This window comes from Enoplosus armatus, chromosome 9 (assembly GCF_043641665.1).
Source record: "Enoplosus armatus isolate fEnoArm2 chromosome 9, fEnoArm2.hap1, whole genome shotgun sequence".
Lineage (NCBI taxonomy): Eukaryota > Metazoa > Chordata > Actinopteri > Centrarchiformes > Enoplosidae > Enoplosus > Enoplosus armatus.
Window position 1 is genome coordinate 8501722 of NC_092188.1, and position 20518 is coordinate 8522239.

Below are 20518 nucleotides of genomic sequence, written 5' to 3' on the forward strand. Positions count from 1 at the left end.
AGAATTTTCTTTGTGTTCTTGTATCTTGGCTTTTTAAGTCCAAGTGCTACGTTTATACATTCAAAATGGCAAGTAGCAAAATATGATCCGATTGGTCACGTCTCAGGCTATTCTTATGATTTGTTACTTTGACATCAAAAGTCTTCAAACATCTTTGCTCGGGCTTAATACCGGCTCAAAAAAATCCCTCCAGCAATCTGTTCTTTAACATGGATAGTCCACTTTAAATGTCTGTAGTTATCTTGTTCCAGTTTCTTTTACTTCTGCAGCAACAGTTGAAATGGCAGTCTGCAAAGTGCTTCGGGAATTGCCGATCAGCAATTATCCAGGTTACCTGCCAGGCAATAAATAATCGTGGTGGTTACTTTAGAGCATTTACAAGCGAGTCATAAAAAAATAACAGCACACTTACCGTGAGTAACCCAAACTTACGTTACTCAGAAGCACTGGAGAGCAATCACATACGTTTCAAATGTGTGCATTAGAAATGGTTATGTTTAATAAGCTGGAACAAGGCCACGTTTACCCGTCAAATGTCAGCAACAACAGCTGCTAGACCGCAAAACTAATAAAAGTTAACTGGTAAGAACGTTCAACAAGTATCTTAATGTCAGGAAGATGAACAAGGCCAAACATTGTGGAGTGAACAGCTTCATTTTGTAGTGAAATGACACTTAAAAATTTTGCCAGTGCGGCTTTGTTATGATGCTATGGGTACGAGCTAACCTTAAGCTAACGTAACAACAGTTGCAAGCTACCATACACCAACTGACAGAGCAACTTATGTTCAAAGTTGGCTAGTTAGCCACTGGGCTTTTAACCTTGTTGTACAAAACACAAAGAAAAGCCAAATATCAGGGTATTGTCCCGTGGGTCTCTTCTTTCATGAATACTTCGCTGTCACTGATCGACAGCAAAGTTAGCTTGAAAGATGTTAATTAGCATGCCTGTAAGCAGCGTTAAAACTTTATGCATAGCAACGTGGCTTTGAACGTCCAGCTAGCAAGCTAACGTTAGCGTTAGGTCTTGTTGTTCCTGTTGGTGAATGGGACCATGTTTTAAACTGTGTATCGGGAAACGACGTGCATAATACAAACCTGTCCAAATCTTATCTGCTCGCACCTGTCAGTTCAACACTTTTATTCAACCTGATCAAACGTCTAAGTTAGCATGCTAGTGTTAGCTTAGCCAGTATCTATTAACATCAACTGGAACGTTAACGTATTGTTAATCAATATGCTTGACAAATAACTCTTTACCCATTCGGAGAAAGTTGCTACATCCACCCAAAGTCTTCCCCGTTGTGTCGTTGCTTAAAGTTATATCGACGGTTTCATTAAGTTTGGTAAATACTCGCTGTTTTTGGAAATCCACCTAATTGTCACTCTTTTGTCTGTTCTTTCACAATCGCGACAATTCAACATGGCCGCGCGTTCGTTTTTGGGCTGGTTGTTTGCTCCAAAGGACCTCCCACTGACCAATCACAACACCGCTTTCAAATTCGCAAAGGCCACTATGGGAGAAGCTGACTAAAACAAGACAAAAGTGAATCTGTTGGATACATTTTATATAAAAATATCTACAACTTTTGACAATGATAAAACAACGCACACAGCCACATATGCACACAAACAGATCTGAAAGGTACTGTTGAAAAAGATTACTAAAATGTAAGAAAGAAGGAATTTTGCAATTTCAACAGTTAGGGTGTCAAAACATCCCCAGTAGGGCCATTTGTTGCATGTAATCCCTCTCTCTGTCTCGCCCTTCATTTCCTGCTGTCTCTCTACTGCCCTCTATCAAAAAGTAAAGGCTAAAATACTTTAAAAAGGGACTCTGAGTTCACTGAGTTTAGGTCCATGTCCATAACTTGCTGATATTTCCTGGCAGTTTCGACAGTTCTTTATGTTCAGCCTTGGTTGCATGCAGTGGCATTGCTGCATACTTGCATGTGGAGAAATCCAGCTGATCACTTCAGCAGCTTGTAGGTCACCAGTTTGCTCCCAGTCATAAGGGGAGTGCCCACAACAGCAGCTGGATGAGCAGAGAGGTTGCAGGCATGCTGTCATAGCACACAAGGAGGGATGCCAACTATGACTGTCTTTTGTCATGGAGTCCAGGAAAAGAAGGCCAGCTTGTAGGGAAGTCTAATTTCACGTGCAGTCTTTTGCTGGTCTGTCATCTCACAATCTCCTGGATGTCATTTTGGCCACTTAAGTCTCTTTGTTGGTTGGCTTTGTGGAGGTAGTTGCAAGTTGCACTGGACAATAACTTTGAGCTAGTAAAATGGAATTACAAGCGTAGATGGAGTCTTTGGAGAGTGGGAGGTGCTATGATGAGGGGTGTGTGGTGTAGTCAAAGGCGAACATCCACGACTGTGGTTGGGAGATGGGGATCCTAGAGGAGAAGCAAAGAGTACAAATTAAATACTGTCATTATAGTGAATGTGTGCACGTGTGTGTGTGTGTGTGTGTGTGTGTGTGTGTGAGAACATGTGTGCCTGTTCTTACCGCTTTCCGTTACGTTGCTCCCATGTGGTGAGACAGACACACAGAGTTGATCTTGAACTCTTATCTGGTTGGAGCCTCTCCCTCGTAACACATCTGCTATCTGAAAAAGATTTACACTCTGTTACCACCTTGTGTACAAGGCCGAAAGTGATATTCACAGTGATCTACAAAAAACAACACTTGAGTCAAACAAGAATACAATGTTGGTGAATGAAACACTGCACCATTCAGGTCTGACCTCTAGAGGGAAGGATACACACATTTACTTTCCATTTCTGGCTCAAGCCATTTCTTCCAATTATCCTAATCCCTGCTGAGTCAAGGAGATTTTGCAATTGTTTAGATACGTTCTGACTGAAGTAGCAAATAGTTGGGATTTTCCATCATAAAATTACAGTGAGTGACTGCAAATCTGGACAATCACAAGAAAGTTATTCATAGTCAATTTGATTTGGTTCACTGTTTTCTTGACACTATCTGAATTGTCCTGAAGCAGCAACTCACAACCATAAAAAAGGGTACAACAAACAATACAGCAAGGTCTGTTTTATTATGCATATTCTCTTTTTATGTCATCTCTGTGCTCACTTTCTTGTTCTTGGCCACCATCACAGGGGTGTCATTATGGTAGTTCTTGAGGCTGCTGTCAGCTCCATTTTTCAGCAGCAGCCGCACCGTGTCCACCTGCCCTCGACCACAGGCGCTGTGCAGGGCTGTGTTCCCACTGTATGACTGGCTATTGACATCAGAGCCACTCTGCAACAGAAAAACAGAAGTTGGCACAGATGTGATTCATAAAGAAAGCCAGAGTAGATGCAGTTCAGCTTAGAAAGTGAAACAAAAGATAGATCCATGGAGAGGCTGAGTTAGATCACATAGGAGAGATGAAAGAAGGAGAAAAGATAATTCTGTCCATGTGTAACACATCTGCTAAGCTCTGATAATAAAGCTAAAGTATGAATATTTTGTCCCAATTCTCTGAAGGTCTTATCTATAAGCTTGAAAAAGAATAGCAAACTCACTTTGCAGTTTATGAACTGGAAAAAGAAAACTAAACTCATCAAATAGAGCTGAGTCACAGCCCTTCCCTCCCCTCCTTCCTCCCTGCCCACACACTCTCATTACCTCAATGAGGAAGTGGACCATGTCTGCGTTATTGCTCTCCACCGCGTGCATGAGAGGACTCTGGCCACTTTTAATGTCCTGATTAGAAAAAAAATGGTACCATGGGAAAAGTCAGAGGATGCAGATATGGTAAATGTAAAATTTGTGATGTTATGAAACTTAGTCATTGCTGAGTCATTGCAGCACAGGTACTGACCATGGCATTGATGTCAGCTCCTGCATCCAGCAGCATTCTGGCCAAATCTTTATGGCCACGCAGCACAGCCAGATGGAGAGGGCTCAAACCTGAGAACAGGGACAAAGCAGAGCCTGAGTGTTACAGTGAGCAAATGCAGACATACACATAGACATATGCAGTATGCACAGATCCAGGTGAATGCCATACACACTCCTGAATTAACCTGTCTGTATATATATCACATCCACACAGTATAAACTCTAAGACACAGGCAAGGCAGTAAATAGCACATTCTCTACACAAAGACAAATTAGTGGGGTTTCCACAAGTATTAAAAGATGTTACATGAGAAGTACAGCATGAGAAAAAAATAAAGAAATAATAAAGAAATTTAAAGCATTTTAAAGCAATTAAAAAGATGAAGTCACAGACAGTGCAGGATGCTAGGGCAAGTCATTTTCTGGAAGTGTTTTTCCAGCTATGTGAAACAAAATAACTAAATGATGCTTCTCTTTTCTTGGGTTTGCAGACTGCAACCAGACAACATGAGAGGCCAAGAGGTTTCTTCCACGCCTCTTAGTCTTGCCTGGACATGAATACGAATCCTCAGATTCTATGCCATGAAAATGATAGAAGGGAGACTTTGCTACTCACTTGATGTGGCTGTCATGTTATTAGATCTGATCCCTACATACACACTCAGCTCCTCTAAAATAATAACCATTTTAAAAAGAGGAGCCTGGGTGTATTTCAGGGGCTTTCTCCCATACCAAGACTTACTTTCACACTAAATATGTCTGCTGCGCTGTGACATGCAATGTGACAGTACACCAGACCACAGAGGAAGGACACGTCCTCCTCTCTTTCCGCCCACACACCCAACAAAACAACCAACTGAACCCCTACCTGAACAAGGGTTCACACTCATATCCCCCAACAAACTATTATGCACAAACACTAGTAAGGTAGTCCATATGGTTGTTATTATTTTACCAGATTGGAGGGAAGTTCGTAATCTTGTATTAATTACTTTTGTTACAGCACTCTCTGTGGTCTGGTTTCCATGTTGATGTTTGTTCACTCATTGTGCCATTTTTCTATTTGTACATGTATTGTAAACTACTTTTATAAATGTGTCTGCAATACCTACATGTAAATATAAAGTGGGTCACAAACAGGCAGTATGAGAAAAAGGCAACCGATAATGGTGCCCAAAATTTATTAGTAGAGTATTTATTATATCCAGATGTATCAAACACTCTTAATTTGATAATGACTTTGTATGAATTCATAAAATTAATTAACAGGGAAATCACTGAGGAGGAAATGGTTACAATCACATGGCTTTATCAGATTAAATAATTTAATGAGAAGAGCTAATGAGTCATGCTAGATCTTTCTTTGTCAAGAATCTTCAATGCAATGCATACCAAGGAGCTTCTTTAGTAGACCACAACTTACCCTCATAGTTTTTGATCTCCAGGCATGTGGAGGATGAGGAGCAAGAGAGTACAACAGACAGACAGTCACGTTGGTCGTATTCGCAGCAGAGGTGGAGCGCTGTTTGGCCATTACGGTCCAAGGCAGAAGGGTCGGCCCCCGCTCTCAACAAAGCCTCCACCATGTTTGCCTGCTGGGTTATCACTGCCAGATGAAGGGGAGTCTGAGGGGGAGGATGAGGGCAGAAATGGCAGTTTAGACAAACCAGTGTATTCAGATCTGAGACCACAAAAGGCAATACACTGTCTCTCAAAATAGTTTTCATTTTTCACACTGCAGCTCACACTGGACGGCATTCAGAGAGCGTGAAACCCCCAACTAATGCTGAACAATGCTTCCGCTCTCTACTATCCTCGAAGATATCATTCCTATCTCTTCATTTTTTTGTTTTTTTGAAACAAGTATCTATCTAGTGTCATTGTTCTGACTGAAAATGCTCATCTAATAATGGAAATCCCAGATTCTGTTTGCCTCCAAATCCAATAATTTGGTCCCTCCTCCACGGCAATCTCCAAATTTCAAATCCATCAAAGGAATAGTTTGACATTTTGGGAAATACGCTTATTTGCTTTCTGGTGAGAAGATGAGAAGATTGATAATATAGATAACTAATGTCTGTATGGTGAATATGAAGCATTTTCAAAATCTTAAAATCCCCTCATTCTTGTACATGAGGTTGGAGGAGTGTTATTACTTCTGGTAAAGGCTGCCTTTCATTTCTAACCTGTTCAACAGGTTAAAGGTCAGAGAAACAATAAAACAATACCTGTAAGAACAGGCCAATGCCTAAAATAAATAAACAAGGAAATCTCTGGTAAGATTATCATTATTACACATCAGAAGATCATGAGATACAGGCACAGGTATTACGTATCTATTCACACATATGGACAAACACACCTAACCCACACATGTACACACAAAATGCCAAAATCTATAGTTGTCAGCGATCAAATCAAGGTGGCTGACAGTCAAAGATGAGACCTTTGCACCATATCTCAGAGAGCAAACAGTAACAACCCTAACACGCGACTGTGTGATTAATTCAAAATGAAGGGGAACCTGTTCTGAGAGACAGGCACTCTGCAAGAACAGGGAAAACTAAAATTACACACAGTCCACCAGGTGCTTGCCTGGATTAATCTATTGCTGAATGAAATCACTTGAGCAATCTAGAATGTTCCTATGGGTGAGGTCAGCATGTATCATCCTGTTGATAGTTAGTCAACTCTGGCCAGGGACAGTACTGACAACCTGCTGTGTGTACTAAGCAATGAATTCAGTCATACAGGGAAGTCTTTTAACCTGGAGTTTTTAGCCTCTATTCAAGTTACACAATAAACACAGCAATCAGGAACAGATCGTTGCTCAAAGTTTCACTTTTGCTGCATCACTACTGTGTGTTTGTTTGTGTGTGTGTGTGTGTGAGTGTGTGTGTGTGTGTGTGTGTGTGTGTGTGTGTGCTGGGGATTTGTTCCAGTAAAGACTGTAAAAAAAAAACAGTCTAGCAGTGGGAGAGCGTCTTTGTGGAATGCCTCCACTGTGTCAATGCCAGTGTTCCTCCCTTCAGCTTGTGTTTCCCTGAATCCTGTGACTCACACACACACACTTACGGACAAAAAACACACTCAAAAGTGAGCACACACACACACACACATACACACACACACACACATTCACTCACGCACACAATCATATTCCCCTGTACAGTATAAATAGTATAAATATATAAAGTATAATCACAGCATTCACTGTGCCATACTACTATTTTGACCCCACATAGCTCTTGTGAAACTCGTATGGTAGTATCCTCTTCAACCATTTCCAGAACTAATGAAATTATCTTCCACACTAAGGCCTTTTAAGGCCTTCAAAATAGACCTCTCAGAGTTGGTAGAGTCTAGCTGTGGGTCCCTGTAAAAAATTAGTCTAAAACAAAGATAAGAGGAAGGGAGTGAAGGGGGAGCAGAGTGGAGAGATGGAGGAATGAGGAAGAAACGGAAGCGGCAGAGGGGAGTCCAGGGGAAAGACAGGATAATGAGGGAAAATCCCTTCTCTTTCCCCTGGGTTTGTCCTCGCACACTTGCATTCCTGCAAAATGAGCGGATCAACATGAGGGAGGAGAAAAGATGAGAGGAGAAGAGAGGAGGTTTCTGGGCATGAAGAACAGCCCCGGGCTGTAGGCAGTGCCAAACACAAAGAAAGGTGGAAGGCACCACGATAGACAGAGACACAAGAGTAAAGACAGCCCTGTTGCACAAATAAACACCACACGCTCTTACGTCAGTGTTGTTGACAGTTCATCAGTTATGGTTAGGAACCCTAGATTCTCTTAAGATATATGCAGCGAGATATATGAAAAAAATGACAGTGGTGAGAGAGCGAGACAGATAGAGAGACAGCATGAGAGAGAGAGAGAGAGAGAGAGAGAGAGAGAGACACGCGCAGGAAGGGAAAGTCCCTGTAAACTACCCTCTGAACCTCAGCGCAAGGTATGTTGAGAAACAGGCCAAAGCTAGAGGGGGGGTGAGTCATGTGACTTCTCGGAACAAGGATGTTAAAGTACACACAAACACACACAGATGTCTCGCTCGTGCACACATATGCACACACATTTTCACTAAAAAAATAAAATGGCATGCCACCAGCATCAGCATGCACATAAACAAACAGAAAAAATGTATATGAATTGACATGAATTTGAATTTTTAAAAAATCAATAGTACAGTGAATTGTTACAGATCACCTGCATACTGCATTGTCGCAGTAACACATGCATGTACTGGATGTCTTTAATCTAAAGCACATGACCATTAGTGCATGATTTAGTGTGGGTGGCCCCCGGGGACTCAGTCCCCAAACCCCACTAGTGTCACTGCCACGCTGTACACCATCAGCTGTGGCAAGAGCAGCAAAACGTAGACTACTATAGTGTGTGTTCATGTAGCCGCACTGATAGCATGACCAGTGTGGGAGTATCAAACAGCTGTCTCTACCATCATAGTAGTTAAGGGAGTGAAAGGCAAAACACTTGCACTATTGTTCAGTTACGGTACTGATAGTAACACTCTGTCAACAAGTTCCATATGCAAAACCACAGAAACTCAGGATTTGTCATCAGTATTGGAAAAGCTGTATTTTCTTTTGTCTTTGTCTCTGGGAAGTTGACCGGTGCCAGAAAATGTGTTCAGGTCTGTCGGGTAAACTTTAGGTTTTGAAAAATAAAAAGTTCCCTGGCCTCATTTTAAATAAGTCTGTTCTTTATGCCTGGTATTCAGCAAAAACCACACAATCTGGTAGGCAAATGACTATGACGGGGCCTGAGCCTGAAAATCTCCCCTTCTGGTTATAACTGCATATGGCGTAATATATGTGAGTGTGTGAAAAGAGAGTTTGTGTATGTGTGTCGCGTGCATGCATTTTCATACACAGGGCAGACACAGGATATCACAAAACCTAGGCTGTCAAGCCTCAGCAATGAGGGAAGACAACTGATGATAGCACCAGCGTTATTTCTGGTAAGTGAACCCATGGTGTCCTGTGTGGTGTGAAACCCCAGCCTTGAGAACTAAGCTCAGCACGGCTCAGGTGCTTTTTTTGTTAAAGGATGAAAGAGAGAAAGCTGGCAGAGGTGGAGACAATAGAGGGGAAGAGAATGTGGAAGTGTTGACTTAAGGCCAGTGGTTGGGACAGCCCTGGATTGGGAAACACTCAAAGACAAGTACACATTCCAGTTAAGTACACTGTTGCTTATCCCTTGTGTCGAGGTTACTATGTAGGGAGTAGAAGGGCACAGTCACTTTTTCATTAGAAAGACTAGTTCCCCTAATGAAAGCTCATTCGTCCATTCGTCCATTAATGATGTAAATTTTAAAGTTAAATTTGAAGTTAAAGTGGCCATCAGAATGTCAGTAAGACTTTATATGCAAGAAAAAAATGCCTAAATGATGGAGTACAAGTTAAAAGTGACATGTTTGCAACTTATGTCATGTCACTTTTTTGTTTTTAGTTTTTTAGTTAAGGCCAAGACATGGGACAAAAGTGCAGGGTTCATGGGAGTCACACTTTGCTTCGCCCAATCATCTTGGCTCTCTCCTCTGAATTTCACAGCATGGTAAATCCAACATGCAAACCCTTAAAAATCCCTTCCTACGGAAACTAGAAAACCATGTGAAAAATAAAACAGAATGCTGGAAAACACACTTAGTCATTCCCAGCATGTGCATGGCTTTGGCTTGTGGCAAGTACAGGTGGAGAAATCAGGAAGGGTGAATTCCACGGCATAATCATCAGCCACTATGACTGTAATAGTATGCGATAACGTGGTGCAAGGCAAGGAGGAAACCAAGGCACTTCCTCTTTCATTCTTTTCCATGTTACTGTTATCAGAAGGGTCTGACAAGGGAATGTGGTTTACATGCTGTGGTTGTCGGAGCAGAAGTCCCCGATCACACTTCTATTCTACATATATCTTTCATCATGTTATACTGAGACTTCTTCGTGTCAAGTATGTATGTATTCAAACATTTTTTTAATCCTTCTGTGGATTGGATGGCTGCCACATTTGAAAGGAAGTTTTGAAATTTTGCCCCAAACGTCAAACTATTAATTCAAATTCTGCATTTGTAAAAGCAGTGATGGCAACTGTATGTGTATGTATGCTTTAATGGACAGATGTGTTTATTTAAAGTGTATTTGTTTTACCTGGCGGAGGTTGTTGTAGATATCAAGGCCTCTGCGAGCCATCGTCAGGAGATGGATCAGTTTGCAGACGATGGCCAACTCCCCCTGCACCACAGCTATATGGAGAGCTCTGTAATGAATACGGGAAAAATGTGAATTAATGTGTGTACTATATAGATAGAAATACTATATATATATGTGTATGTGCAAAATTTATTTGAAGTGCAATAATCTCCCCAATGACATGGCATTTCATTTCAGCACTATTGCTGTCGGTGATGTGATTATGCAAATGTACTGCTTGACTAATGGCAGTTGAAGTTTTTGTTCAAAACTTATGTCTGTGCACTACAACTCTCTTTCCCACATGGTAGCAATAAAGACAAAAAGTCAACTTAAAGCAAAAGTTCAACTTTTTGGGAAATGCGCTTACTTCGCTCTCTTGCCGGGAGTTAGATGGTACAGCCAGCAGCCAGTTAGCTTAGCTTTATTTTACACTTACACACCTGTTTTTTTACGGATCGAACAAATTAGATATGATGAGTTCATTAGTGATCTTTTGATGTGCTGGGAGGCAGACTTTGCTGCTTTCCTCCTGTTTTCGACCTTGAAATCACACATTCTCTTCATGGCCTTTGAACTTAACCTGTAAAGGACTTTAGATTTTCTTTTTTATCACAAGCTTTAAATTCTACTTGATCACTTGATCTAAATGATCCCAATGACAGTTGTAGCAAGGAGCTCCACAGATGTACAGGCATGACTAACACTACCCTTCTCACACCCTTATCAAGACTAAATCGGAAACCACTATCTGTGGTCTCTATGTGAAGCGAAAGAACAAATGCAGGCCAAAGTTTAGGACAGGGAAAGGCAGAAAGCTAGGCGGGGGGGGGGGGGATGCTGTAAAAAACAGTATAGCTCTTTTCACATTTTTCTTTTTCATTGTCAGAAGAAGCGGCTTCCAGTAAGAGCCAGACTGGTTTTATGTCACTTCCTGTTGTCAGTAAAAATGGCAGCATTCTTTATCTCGCTCTATGTGCTGTGAAATCCAGCCATTAAGCTGTATGGTTTCTGGCAGGGGCTTTCTGTAGGTTCAGTCAGCTTCATCCAGTGGATAAGTCATAATCAAACATACAGCACAACTGTGCGACAGGAAACAGGGACGCTTCTTGAGAAGTTAGAAGTGCCCTTGCACAGAATTTGAGGTCAGAAAATAAGTTCTTACAATGACAAAAGCACTTGCAACACTTCCTCTCAGCGATGTGTCCCACTGACATGGAGTCATTAATGACGGTAATTTCCTGCCTGAAACATATAGATTAAAGACCTCTCTGAGAAAACAACAAACGCTCTGACATATAGTGCAAGTTCTACATGCACATGACAACTACATTTTCCTGCACATTTTATCAAAACTGGTGTGTGGTTCAAGGAAAGGTTCTTCAGATATGTATGTATGTATGTATGTATGTATGTATCCAGTGTCACATAACTACAATTATCTCTTCCAACCACATAAAAAGCTTACATAATCTCTATATTCGCAGTGGAAACATTCAAATTCTTTGACAACTTGATGAAGACAAGTATGAACAGAATAATGCCTGTGGTCTGTTAAACTGAAGGATAAGCATGTGCCAACCTTCACTTGCAGGAAAAAAAAAAGTCATGCTCCACTATGTCTGTGTATATAATTAAACAATTTTTACCAAAAACAAAATGCAAATTGTGGATAAACTGTGTGTGCATGTATATATACATGCATAATTCTTGCACATGCATGAGCAAGCATAGGCATCAACTCTACAGTGTGAGTGCAAAACTAAAAATAGATGTGCAAGAGCAGGTTGGAACTGCAACTGAAATCCGCAATGATTTGCTCCTGACAGCAGAACGAACAGCAGAAAAAGCAGAACTGTACGTTGGAACGGGAATGAACATGATGGTTCTTTCCTCAGCTGGTCCCTGTTCCTGTAACTGAGCTCCGCACTGTGTGAACAAATCTGCATCAACAAGACCTATTAATCATAGTTACTGTACATGGTATCAGCTACCCATCATTTGCATTAAAAAGCCCCTGCAGTGTCTCAACAATAAATCCTACAGTGATTGGCGTCACCAATCATGCTACAGTATATCCACATCAAATACAGTTACAGGCTGTTCAGGTAAGACTACTGAATCAGAGCTCATCTCTCTAAGCATTGAGCTCAACTACTGTATCAATAGTTGCATTCATATAGGCTTAAAGTGACTGTATCTCTCCTGTTGTACTCTTATTATCTGCATCCATCTCTCTCTTTTTCTCTTAAGATGAAACTGTACAGCTTCTAGTTCCTGGAAGTGGGGCAGACCACAGCCCCAGATAACCCCAGGCACAGCGGCACTGACGCAGGCAGGAGTCCCGCGCTCGCTGCATTAACACAGACAGTCCCAGCATAAGTATATGTGTGTGTGTGTGTGTGTGTGTGTGTGTGAGAGAAGAAAAGAGGCTGAGAAAAACTAAGAAAAAAGAGACAGCAGAGAGAGATGCATTGTGCGGTATCCTTTTTGGTATGGAAGGGCGAGGCTGAATGATCAGACTGAAACTTAACATATCCTGTGGTCGGTGGACCAGCTGAGCACTGAGACGATGTGTCAGTGTGTGTGAATAGTAAACAAAAGAGAAGCAGAGACGCACCACAGTCCAGTTAACAAGAAATGGCGGCTTACGTCACATTGTATCGCCTGCTGTGCTCGTCACATAGAATAATGAGGTAACGGTATTCGGGGGGTAAGCTGGGTAAGATAGAAGTTTATTGTTTTGTGGGATCTGTTTTTTTTTCTAGAGCATTTCTACATTCATCGTAAGGGTAACATCTACAACATTTAGAGTAAAGCATTCAGTTTTAAACTTGAGTCTGTCAGAGAGTTATTGCGTGAGTGAGCGTGTGATGCTCACTCACTCAAGTGCAGGAGTTGAACTCAATGCTTGGATGATATAGGCTATTGAACATTAATCTGTGTACATATCAGGCCGTTAACATCTGCAGAAAACTTGGGCAAATACAGTTCAGCACACACAATCTCATAGTTATTAACTCGTGTACACTCTCTCATATTCATGACCTGTAGTGACCCATTCACCCCATATGCAAACACTGTGTTTTCCTATGTAGTTGCTGCAGTGTGATAAGGGAATGAGTGACAGGCTGCCTGACTAAATACTTGTACATACTGCATGTATACAATGAACAGAAATACACTGACTACTTTCAACACTAAGATTACATTTGATGATTAGAGTCATGTCCTCAATGATGTGTGGTAGCCTGCAGAACATACACTACAAAATAAGAGAAAGAAAATAGCAGTACATCTCTGATGATAAGCTGTTGTGTTGATGAATTTACAGAACATCTTAGCACAAGCTAAGTTAGTGTTATAGTTAGTGTGTTTTTCATGTGTTTTCATGCTAGTGGCATGGCTCTATGGATGGCTATGTCAGTCGGTCCACCACTTTGGTCCAGACTGAAATTTGATGATCCTCTGACTTTTCCTCTATTGCAACCATGAGGTAGCAATTTTTCTTATTTCTCCAATACTTTGGTTTATATGGACCAAATACCTAAAAACTAAAGACATTTCCATCAACCTCAACTGCACTTAATTTTTATTTTTAATTAGCAAATGTTAGCAAGCTAACACGCTAACTTAAGATGGTGAACATGGTAAACATTACCTGCTAACGTTGACGTTGGCACTTAGTTCAAAGCTCCACTGTGCATGTGAATAGCCTCATAGAATGGCTAGTGTGACTGTAGGCCATTAGTCCTGATTTGTGTTTGTGTGTTTATTTGCAGAAACAAGAAGTTGAATGTTTGCATCTGGTTCAGTGCGTGTGCAGAATCAAAATATTGTTTAAAAAAATCTGAGTATTGAGTGTACATGCCATAGTAATTTAAAATGATCTAAGTCTGCAAGTAAGATAATGGCCCAGTAAAGATGTTTACATGACAGTTTCAATAATCAGTATATTGCCAAACTCTGCATATAATAGTGATGGTGTGCAGGTGAATGTACTGACTGACTGGAAGTATATAGGAATTCATTGGTGGGAGCTGTAAGAAAATCGAAACATCTGCACATTATACTTACAGTGTGGATAAGCAAGTGACACATAACACATGAATAAAGAGAGAGAGAGAGAGAGAGAGAGAGGGAGATGAAGCTGATAGAAAGAAAGCGGTAAATGAGGAAGTAACGAGCGGATGTTTGGGTTTTTTGAGCCCATTCATTTAAAAACACAGAGAAGAAAAGAGAGAGAGAAAGAGACACCTGAGAAAAACCGCAACCGTGTTTAAAAACTGAGCAACCACTGGTTTTCCCGAAACTAAGGGGCTTTGACGTAAGAGCCCTCGCATTGAACATACACGCACACACACACACACACTCATGTACATACAGACAGTGTGAAAAGGACGGGGGGCTGAGAATGTTTCTTTCTGCAGAATTCACACAAAGTTTCAAACAACCACACAGCAACAAGTAGGTACTACATAAGCCAGCCAAGGTCTCTTCACAGAGTGAAAAGTACGAAAAGTCTCAGCACTGCAGCTATGTTGCATTAAGTCACTGCTAATAAGATAATGTCAGGTAAAATCAGGTTATAGGTTGCCATTGTTAAAAAAAATACAGACCTTTGCAAGTATAGAAATGATAAAGTACCTTTTATCATGGCTATTCTGAGAGTCAACATCCATTGCATTCTTCTTATTTCCTCTCCACAACTATCTGTTAATAGCAGATATGTCATTGCAATTATGAGCCTCTGTGGGACAATAAGCAGCTGTGACATGTCACGGGACTTGTGGCTCCTCTAAAAGTTGGTCATCACGAGTTTGTTTCGAATGGATGCAAATGATGCTGATACTTTTTGAAACCGCAACATCAAAGTGCCATTTAATTCTTGGACATGCTATGTTTTCAGTCACATGACTGAGTGTGTGTGTTAGTTCTCATACAGTTTTACATTTCAATTAGTGTGTGGGTGGGCGTTAAACCTTTATACAAAGTAAAGTAACCATGCGTTAAAGTTTAATATTTGCATTCATGTGGTCTTCAAAAACTCCTCCAGTTTCTTCTGTACAGTATTCTCATTCCGACCCCCCATCCTACGCCCTGAGAGACTAGCCAACCTAAAATTATAGGTTGTTCAACACACACACACACACACACACTAACACATACCTGTACATGCATCTTAGACTCAAGTGCTATAGTTTCCAGGTTAATGTGTTTGATCAAAGTCTCCATTGAGACTTAATGAATCCTTCCTGATCTATACGAAACCACCTTCCCTGATAGGGAGTGAAACAACAGTAAAGAATTTGTTAGGATATGAGGGGGGCACTGACTGTACCTGTTCACTGTGCGGAACCAGGTGAGTCACAAAGAGGACAACAAATGAACTGAGATGATACAGACATCTCACAAACCACATCCAGGTTGTGCAACACTAAACGTTTTGTTTATGAGTTCAGACCGTCACTTGTTGAGACTAGTGTTGTTTGGGTCCAGCCCAGTGAATCACTTGAATTCACTAGTTATTTATGTGACCAATTCAGTTTCACTTTTTATGACAATCGCGACGGTTTCCCCTGAGAAGATCAGTTCAAGTAGTATTCAAGTGTGAGAGAGGCAACACGCAGATTGCTGTCTGTCATTGGCTGGTAAGGAGCTATGATAGAGACTGATATGTCACAGGACTTTTTCATGCAAGACATTTTAACACAGGTGTAAAAAATAAAATTCCATTTAGCTGCTTCGGTTTCAGGCTCCTGGTATTGTGCATGCTGGCTCACTGTCATGGCTTCCTGGGACACTTTGCTACTCCTACAAGTCAAAATGTCTGCTGTGGAAAAGGCCTCTTGGTTCACGCAAAGACAAATTTGAGAATGCAGCTCTAGAGACAGACATGCCAGATCGATGAATCGGCAAACACACACACAGATTATGTGAGAAAACGTAATAGTTATTGAATCGTTGTCAATAAAATAAAATAAAGCTGAAATACTATACATATGTTTTTGGGCTAGAATACTGATATTTTACATCATCTGCTTGTCTAAATGTTGCTGGAGGTTAAAATATGTTCCTGTCGATGCCCTGCTATTCACTCCCATATGCCATTAATATGGTAGTTAAAAAATCTTTTCAATTACTTCTTGCCACCATAGAGGGCATCAAAGTACAGAAAGTTATGTTAAAAATTAATTTTAAAAAACACAAAATGAGTGAAAAATTCATTGAAATTGTCCTTTCAGTGAAGTGTTTAGCTTTTTTTAAGACAGTTTAAACTGAGTGTAACTTTCACATTTGGGAAGTTTGCAACAGACGAGTCACCACTTCCAAGAAGTTAGGAATGTTTTGCATATTAAACTATTAATCTCAGGCTCATTATGTAAAGTGGAGTTCAAAACTAGTTCAAAATCTTGGTCTCTACAGGTGAAGATGTGAGCTGGGTCTGCTCAGTCTAAGCAAAATGACAATGAATCCTCTCAATCTGCTGGAAATCTCTTGAATATTTAGGGCTGTGGTAAGATTTCAGATCTGTGTATTGCACCAAGTTTCAGCTGTCAACATTGCCGTCTGAATGAAATGAGATGATTATGAAAATGCATGAGGTAGATGAATCATAGTATTCTTTAACTACATGCATCAGTGGCTTGGATATGTGGTGGATGGATAGGCTGTATGCATAATTGAATTATACACCAAGAAAGTGACACCCTAACTTCGGACCTAAGCCGTTTTAAATACATTGACATACGTGTCTCCATCTTCATCTTGACGTGTAGCCAGAGCGATTTCAGTCAGCAGGTTACTGGTTTGGAGGGCCAGAGGGTGGTTCGGCTCTGGGACAGGGGGCAAACAGTACACTGAGTAGGGACCTGAACAGGAGTGACACAGAGAGACACAAAGAGAGGCAGAGACAGAGAGAGACAGAAGGTGGGAGGCAGAGAGAAGGAAGAAAAAAGAGAAAATGACGGACATATATATAAAATGAAAATGCTGGCCTGGCAAACAAGTAATTTTTTGTAATAAGGAAGTATGCAACAGTGCATGTATGTGTGTGTATGTGTACTATCCAGTTATGAGTTGACAGTAAGCTGCCTTAGTCAGTGTAGGAGACTACACTGCAGAATAGCTGACTGGACATTTTCTCATTGATTCAGCAGTAGCTGCAGCAGTAACTGCAACCCTACTGTCTTTTCTCCCTCCTGTGACACACTATGTGACTAAAATTATTAAAGAAGGAGGAGGGTGTGCTGTGCAGTGTGCTGCTAGTGTTTTACAAATCAAAATCATTCATGTATACCAAAAGGAAAAATACTTTTGAGAGCCCCTGCAGGTTGTGCCATGTTCTGTCTGTCTCTAACTTGCACATCCAACCTGATTATTTCGTCCATACTAAATAATGCTTTCCTTGGAAAACAGCAAATCAAATATTCCCGAAGAGAACTTTATAGACGCAAAAATGTTTAGTGTAACAAAGATCAGGAATTATTCTTCTCACATATAGTTACAAAAAACTTAATAAAACAAAAGGTATCGTACTGAGGTGATAGACTGAACGCTTACCGTAATCAAACGGGTGCAAAAGGCGTATCTGGTATCCATCCGGACTCTGCCCTGGCTCTTCAAGCCGCCTGGGAGTCACTTGTGTAACGCCGACTCTGCTTTCATCCGCGGCTCTTTCCAAACGACCGGCAAAACTCTCCTGAAGTGCGACGTCCGTATTTACCGCAGGGGGAAAGCGGTCTCCGCTCTGTGGTGGAGGCGGTGACTGTCTTTGGGTCTCCGGCTCAACAAGAATCGGGCGTTTCCTAAAGGGAAGCCTGAGGGAAGAGTTGTCCGCTGGTCGTTTGCGAGAAGCACCGGTTTCTGAGCCCGGTGCTTCTCTGACCGCTGGGCAGCGTATTTCCAAACTGTCCGTTCCTGTGAACTCAGGGCGTGCGGGTGAGCCGCCTGTCAACCGAGTGTCCCTGGCGCGACCTTTGCAGTCCGGTGTCCTCGACCCGGCGCTCCCACGCTCTCGGTTGGTGGTGCGCAGATCCAGCGGCGCTGTGGCAACCGACTGGTGGTGACCGTTCATGGTCATGATCCTCGGCATCAACTGGGGGCGAGGCGCTCAGGATCTGAAGAAGTTTCAGGTGTGTGAGCGTGAAGACAACGTCTCGACGTTCAGTGACAGTTTAGGATCGGTCCATTCAAAGTGGCCAATAGTGCGCTATTCACATCCCCATGAAATCAGATGGGCAGCGATCAAATCATCACTCTGTTTCCTTTCGTGTCACTGGTGTATTTTAGATAAGCGCCCAAATTCATTGACTCGGAATGCAAATTTGTTTTTGAAGACGAGCCAATAGAAGTTTGGTGTTGACAATGTGTAGCCTTGCGCACCTATGGTAACAACTGCAGGTAGCTGCGCGAGCGCTCATCTGCTTTAAATGAACTTAATCAGACACTTGACGGTGCTTTCCCTTTGAAACCGAAACAAAGCGATTGTGGCACTTCAGGGCAAATATTATCGACTGAGTGAGGGAGGAAAAGAGAAAACACTCCGTTGAATTCACAATAATTTCTGCATTTCCGTCTTTTCTGACATCTGTCTGTTTTGCACGCAAATTCAAAACATCTATTACTGAATTTCTCAAGAAGTTCACGGATCGATGCTTTTGCCGGTTCGGGTGCTTCGGGCACATCGCTGTGCAAAATGTGACAGCATGTCAGGAAAAAAAGGGGACTAAACCTGAGTCAGTGGCTTACATTGTAGCTGGCTACTCAACTGCATTTGTAATGCACCCTTAATTGTTAACATGGACAACATGGATTCAGTGACATGTGCTTTTTTTTTTTATTTTCATTGTAATTTTCTTTTTCTTCCAAATGTTCTTTGCTTTTCAACTGCAGTCATGTTAATGATAAAGACTTCCATCTTACATTTGGACTCAGTTAGTATGGCAGACATGGCTATTTCACACTTAAGGAACAGATAACATACAGCTAAATGTTCAAACTCAATATTATTATATATAAGTAACAATATTAGAGCTAAGTCTCATGCAGGTAAAGTGTAGAGTAATCGAAGTGGTCCCTTAAAGTGAAGTGTATTTATTTCCTTTATTCTAAAAGCCTTCACTTTATAGATCAGAAAGCAACAAGGAAAGACTGTGCAGAATGATATACTTTTATTATGAAATTGGGTATATTGCACTATTTATGATCATTTTGAGGTGAGGTAACTTTTCTGTGCCCTCTTGAAGATGTCATGAAAGGGATTTTTTTCATTTTGATCACGTTTCAGTGCCTCAGTCAACAGACATGCTGTTGATTTTCACACCTCAGTCCAAGAAGTTACACAATGTCCCACTTTTGCTGATCTCCTTACAGTATGATCCAGTTTTTGTATATTACAGCTGACTGTACTCTTGTACTCTGGTAATAGCATGTTGGACTCAGTCACAAAGTCAGAAATGTGATTTTTTTTTAAATTTCTGCAAAAATGTGAACTCATAACATTGTAAATAAGCAAGATATGAAAACCCAAGTAAGACTAATGATTAATTCTAGATTGTTGTTCTGGTGTTGTTTGGAGGAGGCAGATTTGATTTGAAGATGCCCTATCCAAAGTGACTGATCAGTTGATGCCATGTCACTGCTGCCCTGCATGTCGCCATGTTACCTGATCGTAAGCACGTATATACAAACCATAAATGTGCGTACACAAGCATGCATGGGCACACACACACACACACACACACACAAATCACACCTCATCTGCTTGTCTTTAATCTTATCCTACTCCACCCTCAGACCAGGCTCTGATTACCAGGGTCAATTTGGGACTTTCCTCTTTCCACTGAAGTGTGGAGCTGGCAACGGAAAGACAAGCTTGGTGTCTAAAGTCCCTAAAAGACCCTAACACTACACAAACATGCTCTGCAGCTGTCAATGCACTCAACCATTATGGTATCCTCTGACATTTGGTATCATTGTTTATGAAAAACATTGGCCTACCTCTTTTAAAGCCAGTCTCATCCTGAACACACACACTTCACAGAGCTTATTGCTGAATGAATGAAACACTGACTGAGGTTTAATGGTCCTTAACAGCATACACGTGTATGAAAACAGAAAAAATCCCATAACCCTTGAATATTTAGGGGCTCAGTATTCTGCATGATGAGCACAAAGTAGTCGTCAGTGGCAAAGATCATATGGTAACTTATCCAGATACAAACCAATGAAACGAGGCCCCCTTGTGTCAGGAGAGCAAAGGTGCAACTAGACTCTCGAAAAATGATCAAGGGAAACTCTAAGCATTTTGAAATACATCTCTAAAGAATAAACCAACATTTGGACAATATAGTACAAACTACTGTTCTCTTTGGCTGCTGATTAAGTGGCTTTGACATCTGTTTTTTGCAGCAGGTGGTGGGGCTACTACTGTAGCATGCACAACTGGAGAAAACCG

General features: G+C 41.2%; 1 protein-coding gene across 1 annotated transcript; it reads right to left on the bottom strand.

Moving 5' to 3' along the window:
- Positions 1-1596: 1596 nt before the first annotated feature.
- bcl3 (BCL3 transcription coactivator) lies at positions 1597-18154 on the bottom strand. The gene is made up of 9 exons (XM_070912443.1): positions 17623-18154; positions 16811-16931; positions 10018-10126; positions 5275-5476; positions 3832-3920; positions 3636-3713; positions 3099-3266; positions 2511-2610; positions 1597-2397 (listed from the first exon to the last, which is right to left on the bottom strand). The coding sequence occupies exons 1-9, from the start codon at positions 18152-18154 to the stop codon at positions 2279-2281; spliced, it is 1518 nt and encodes a 505-aa protein (XP_070768544.1). The 3' UTR covers positions 1597-2278.
- Between the last annotated feature and the right edge of the window lie 2364 nt (positions 18155-20518).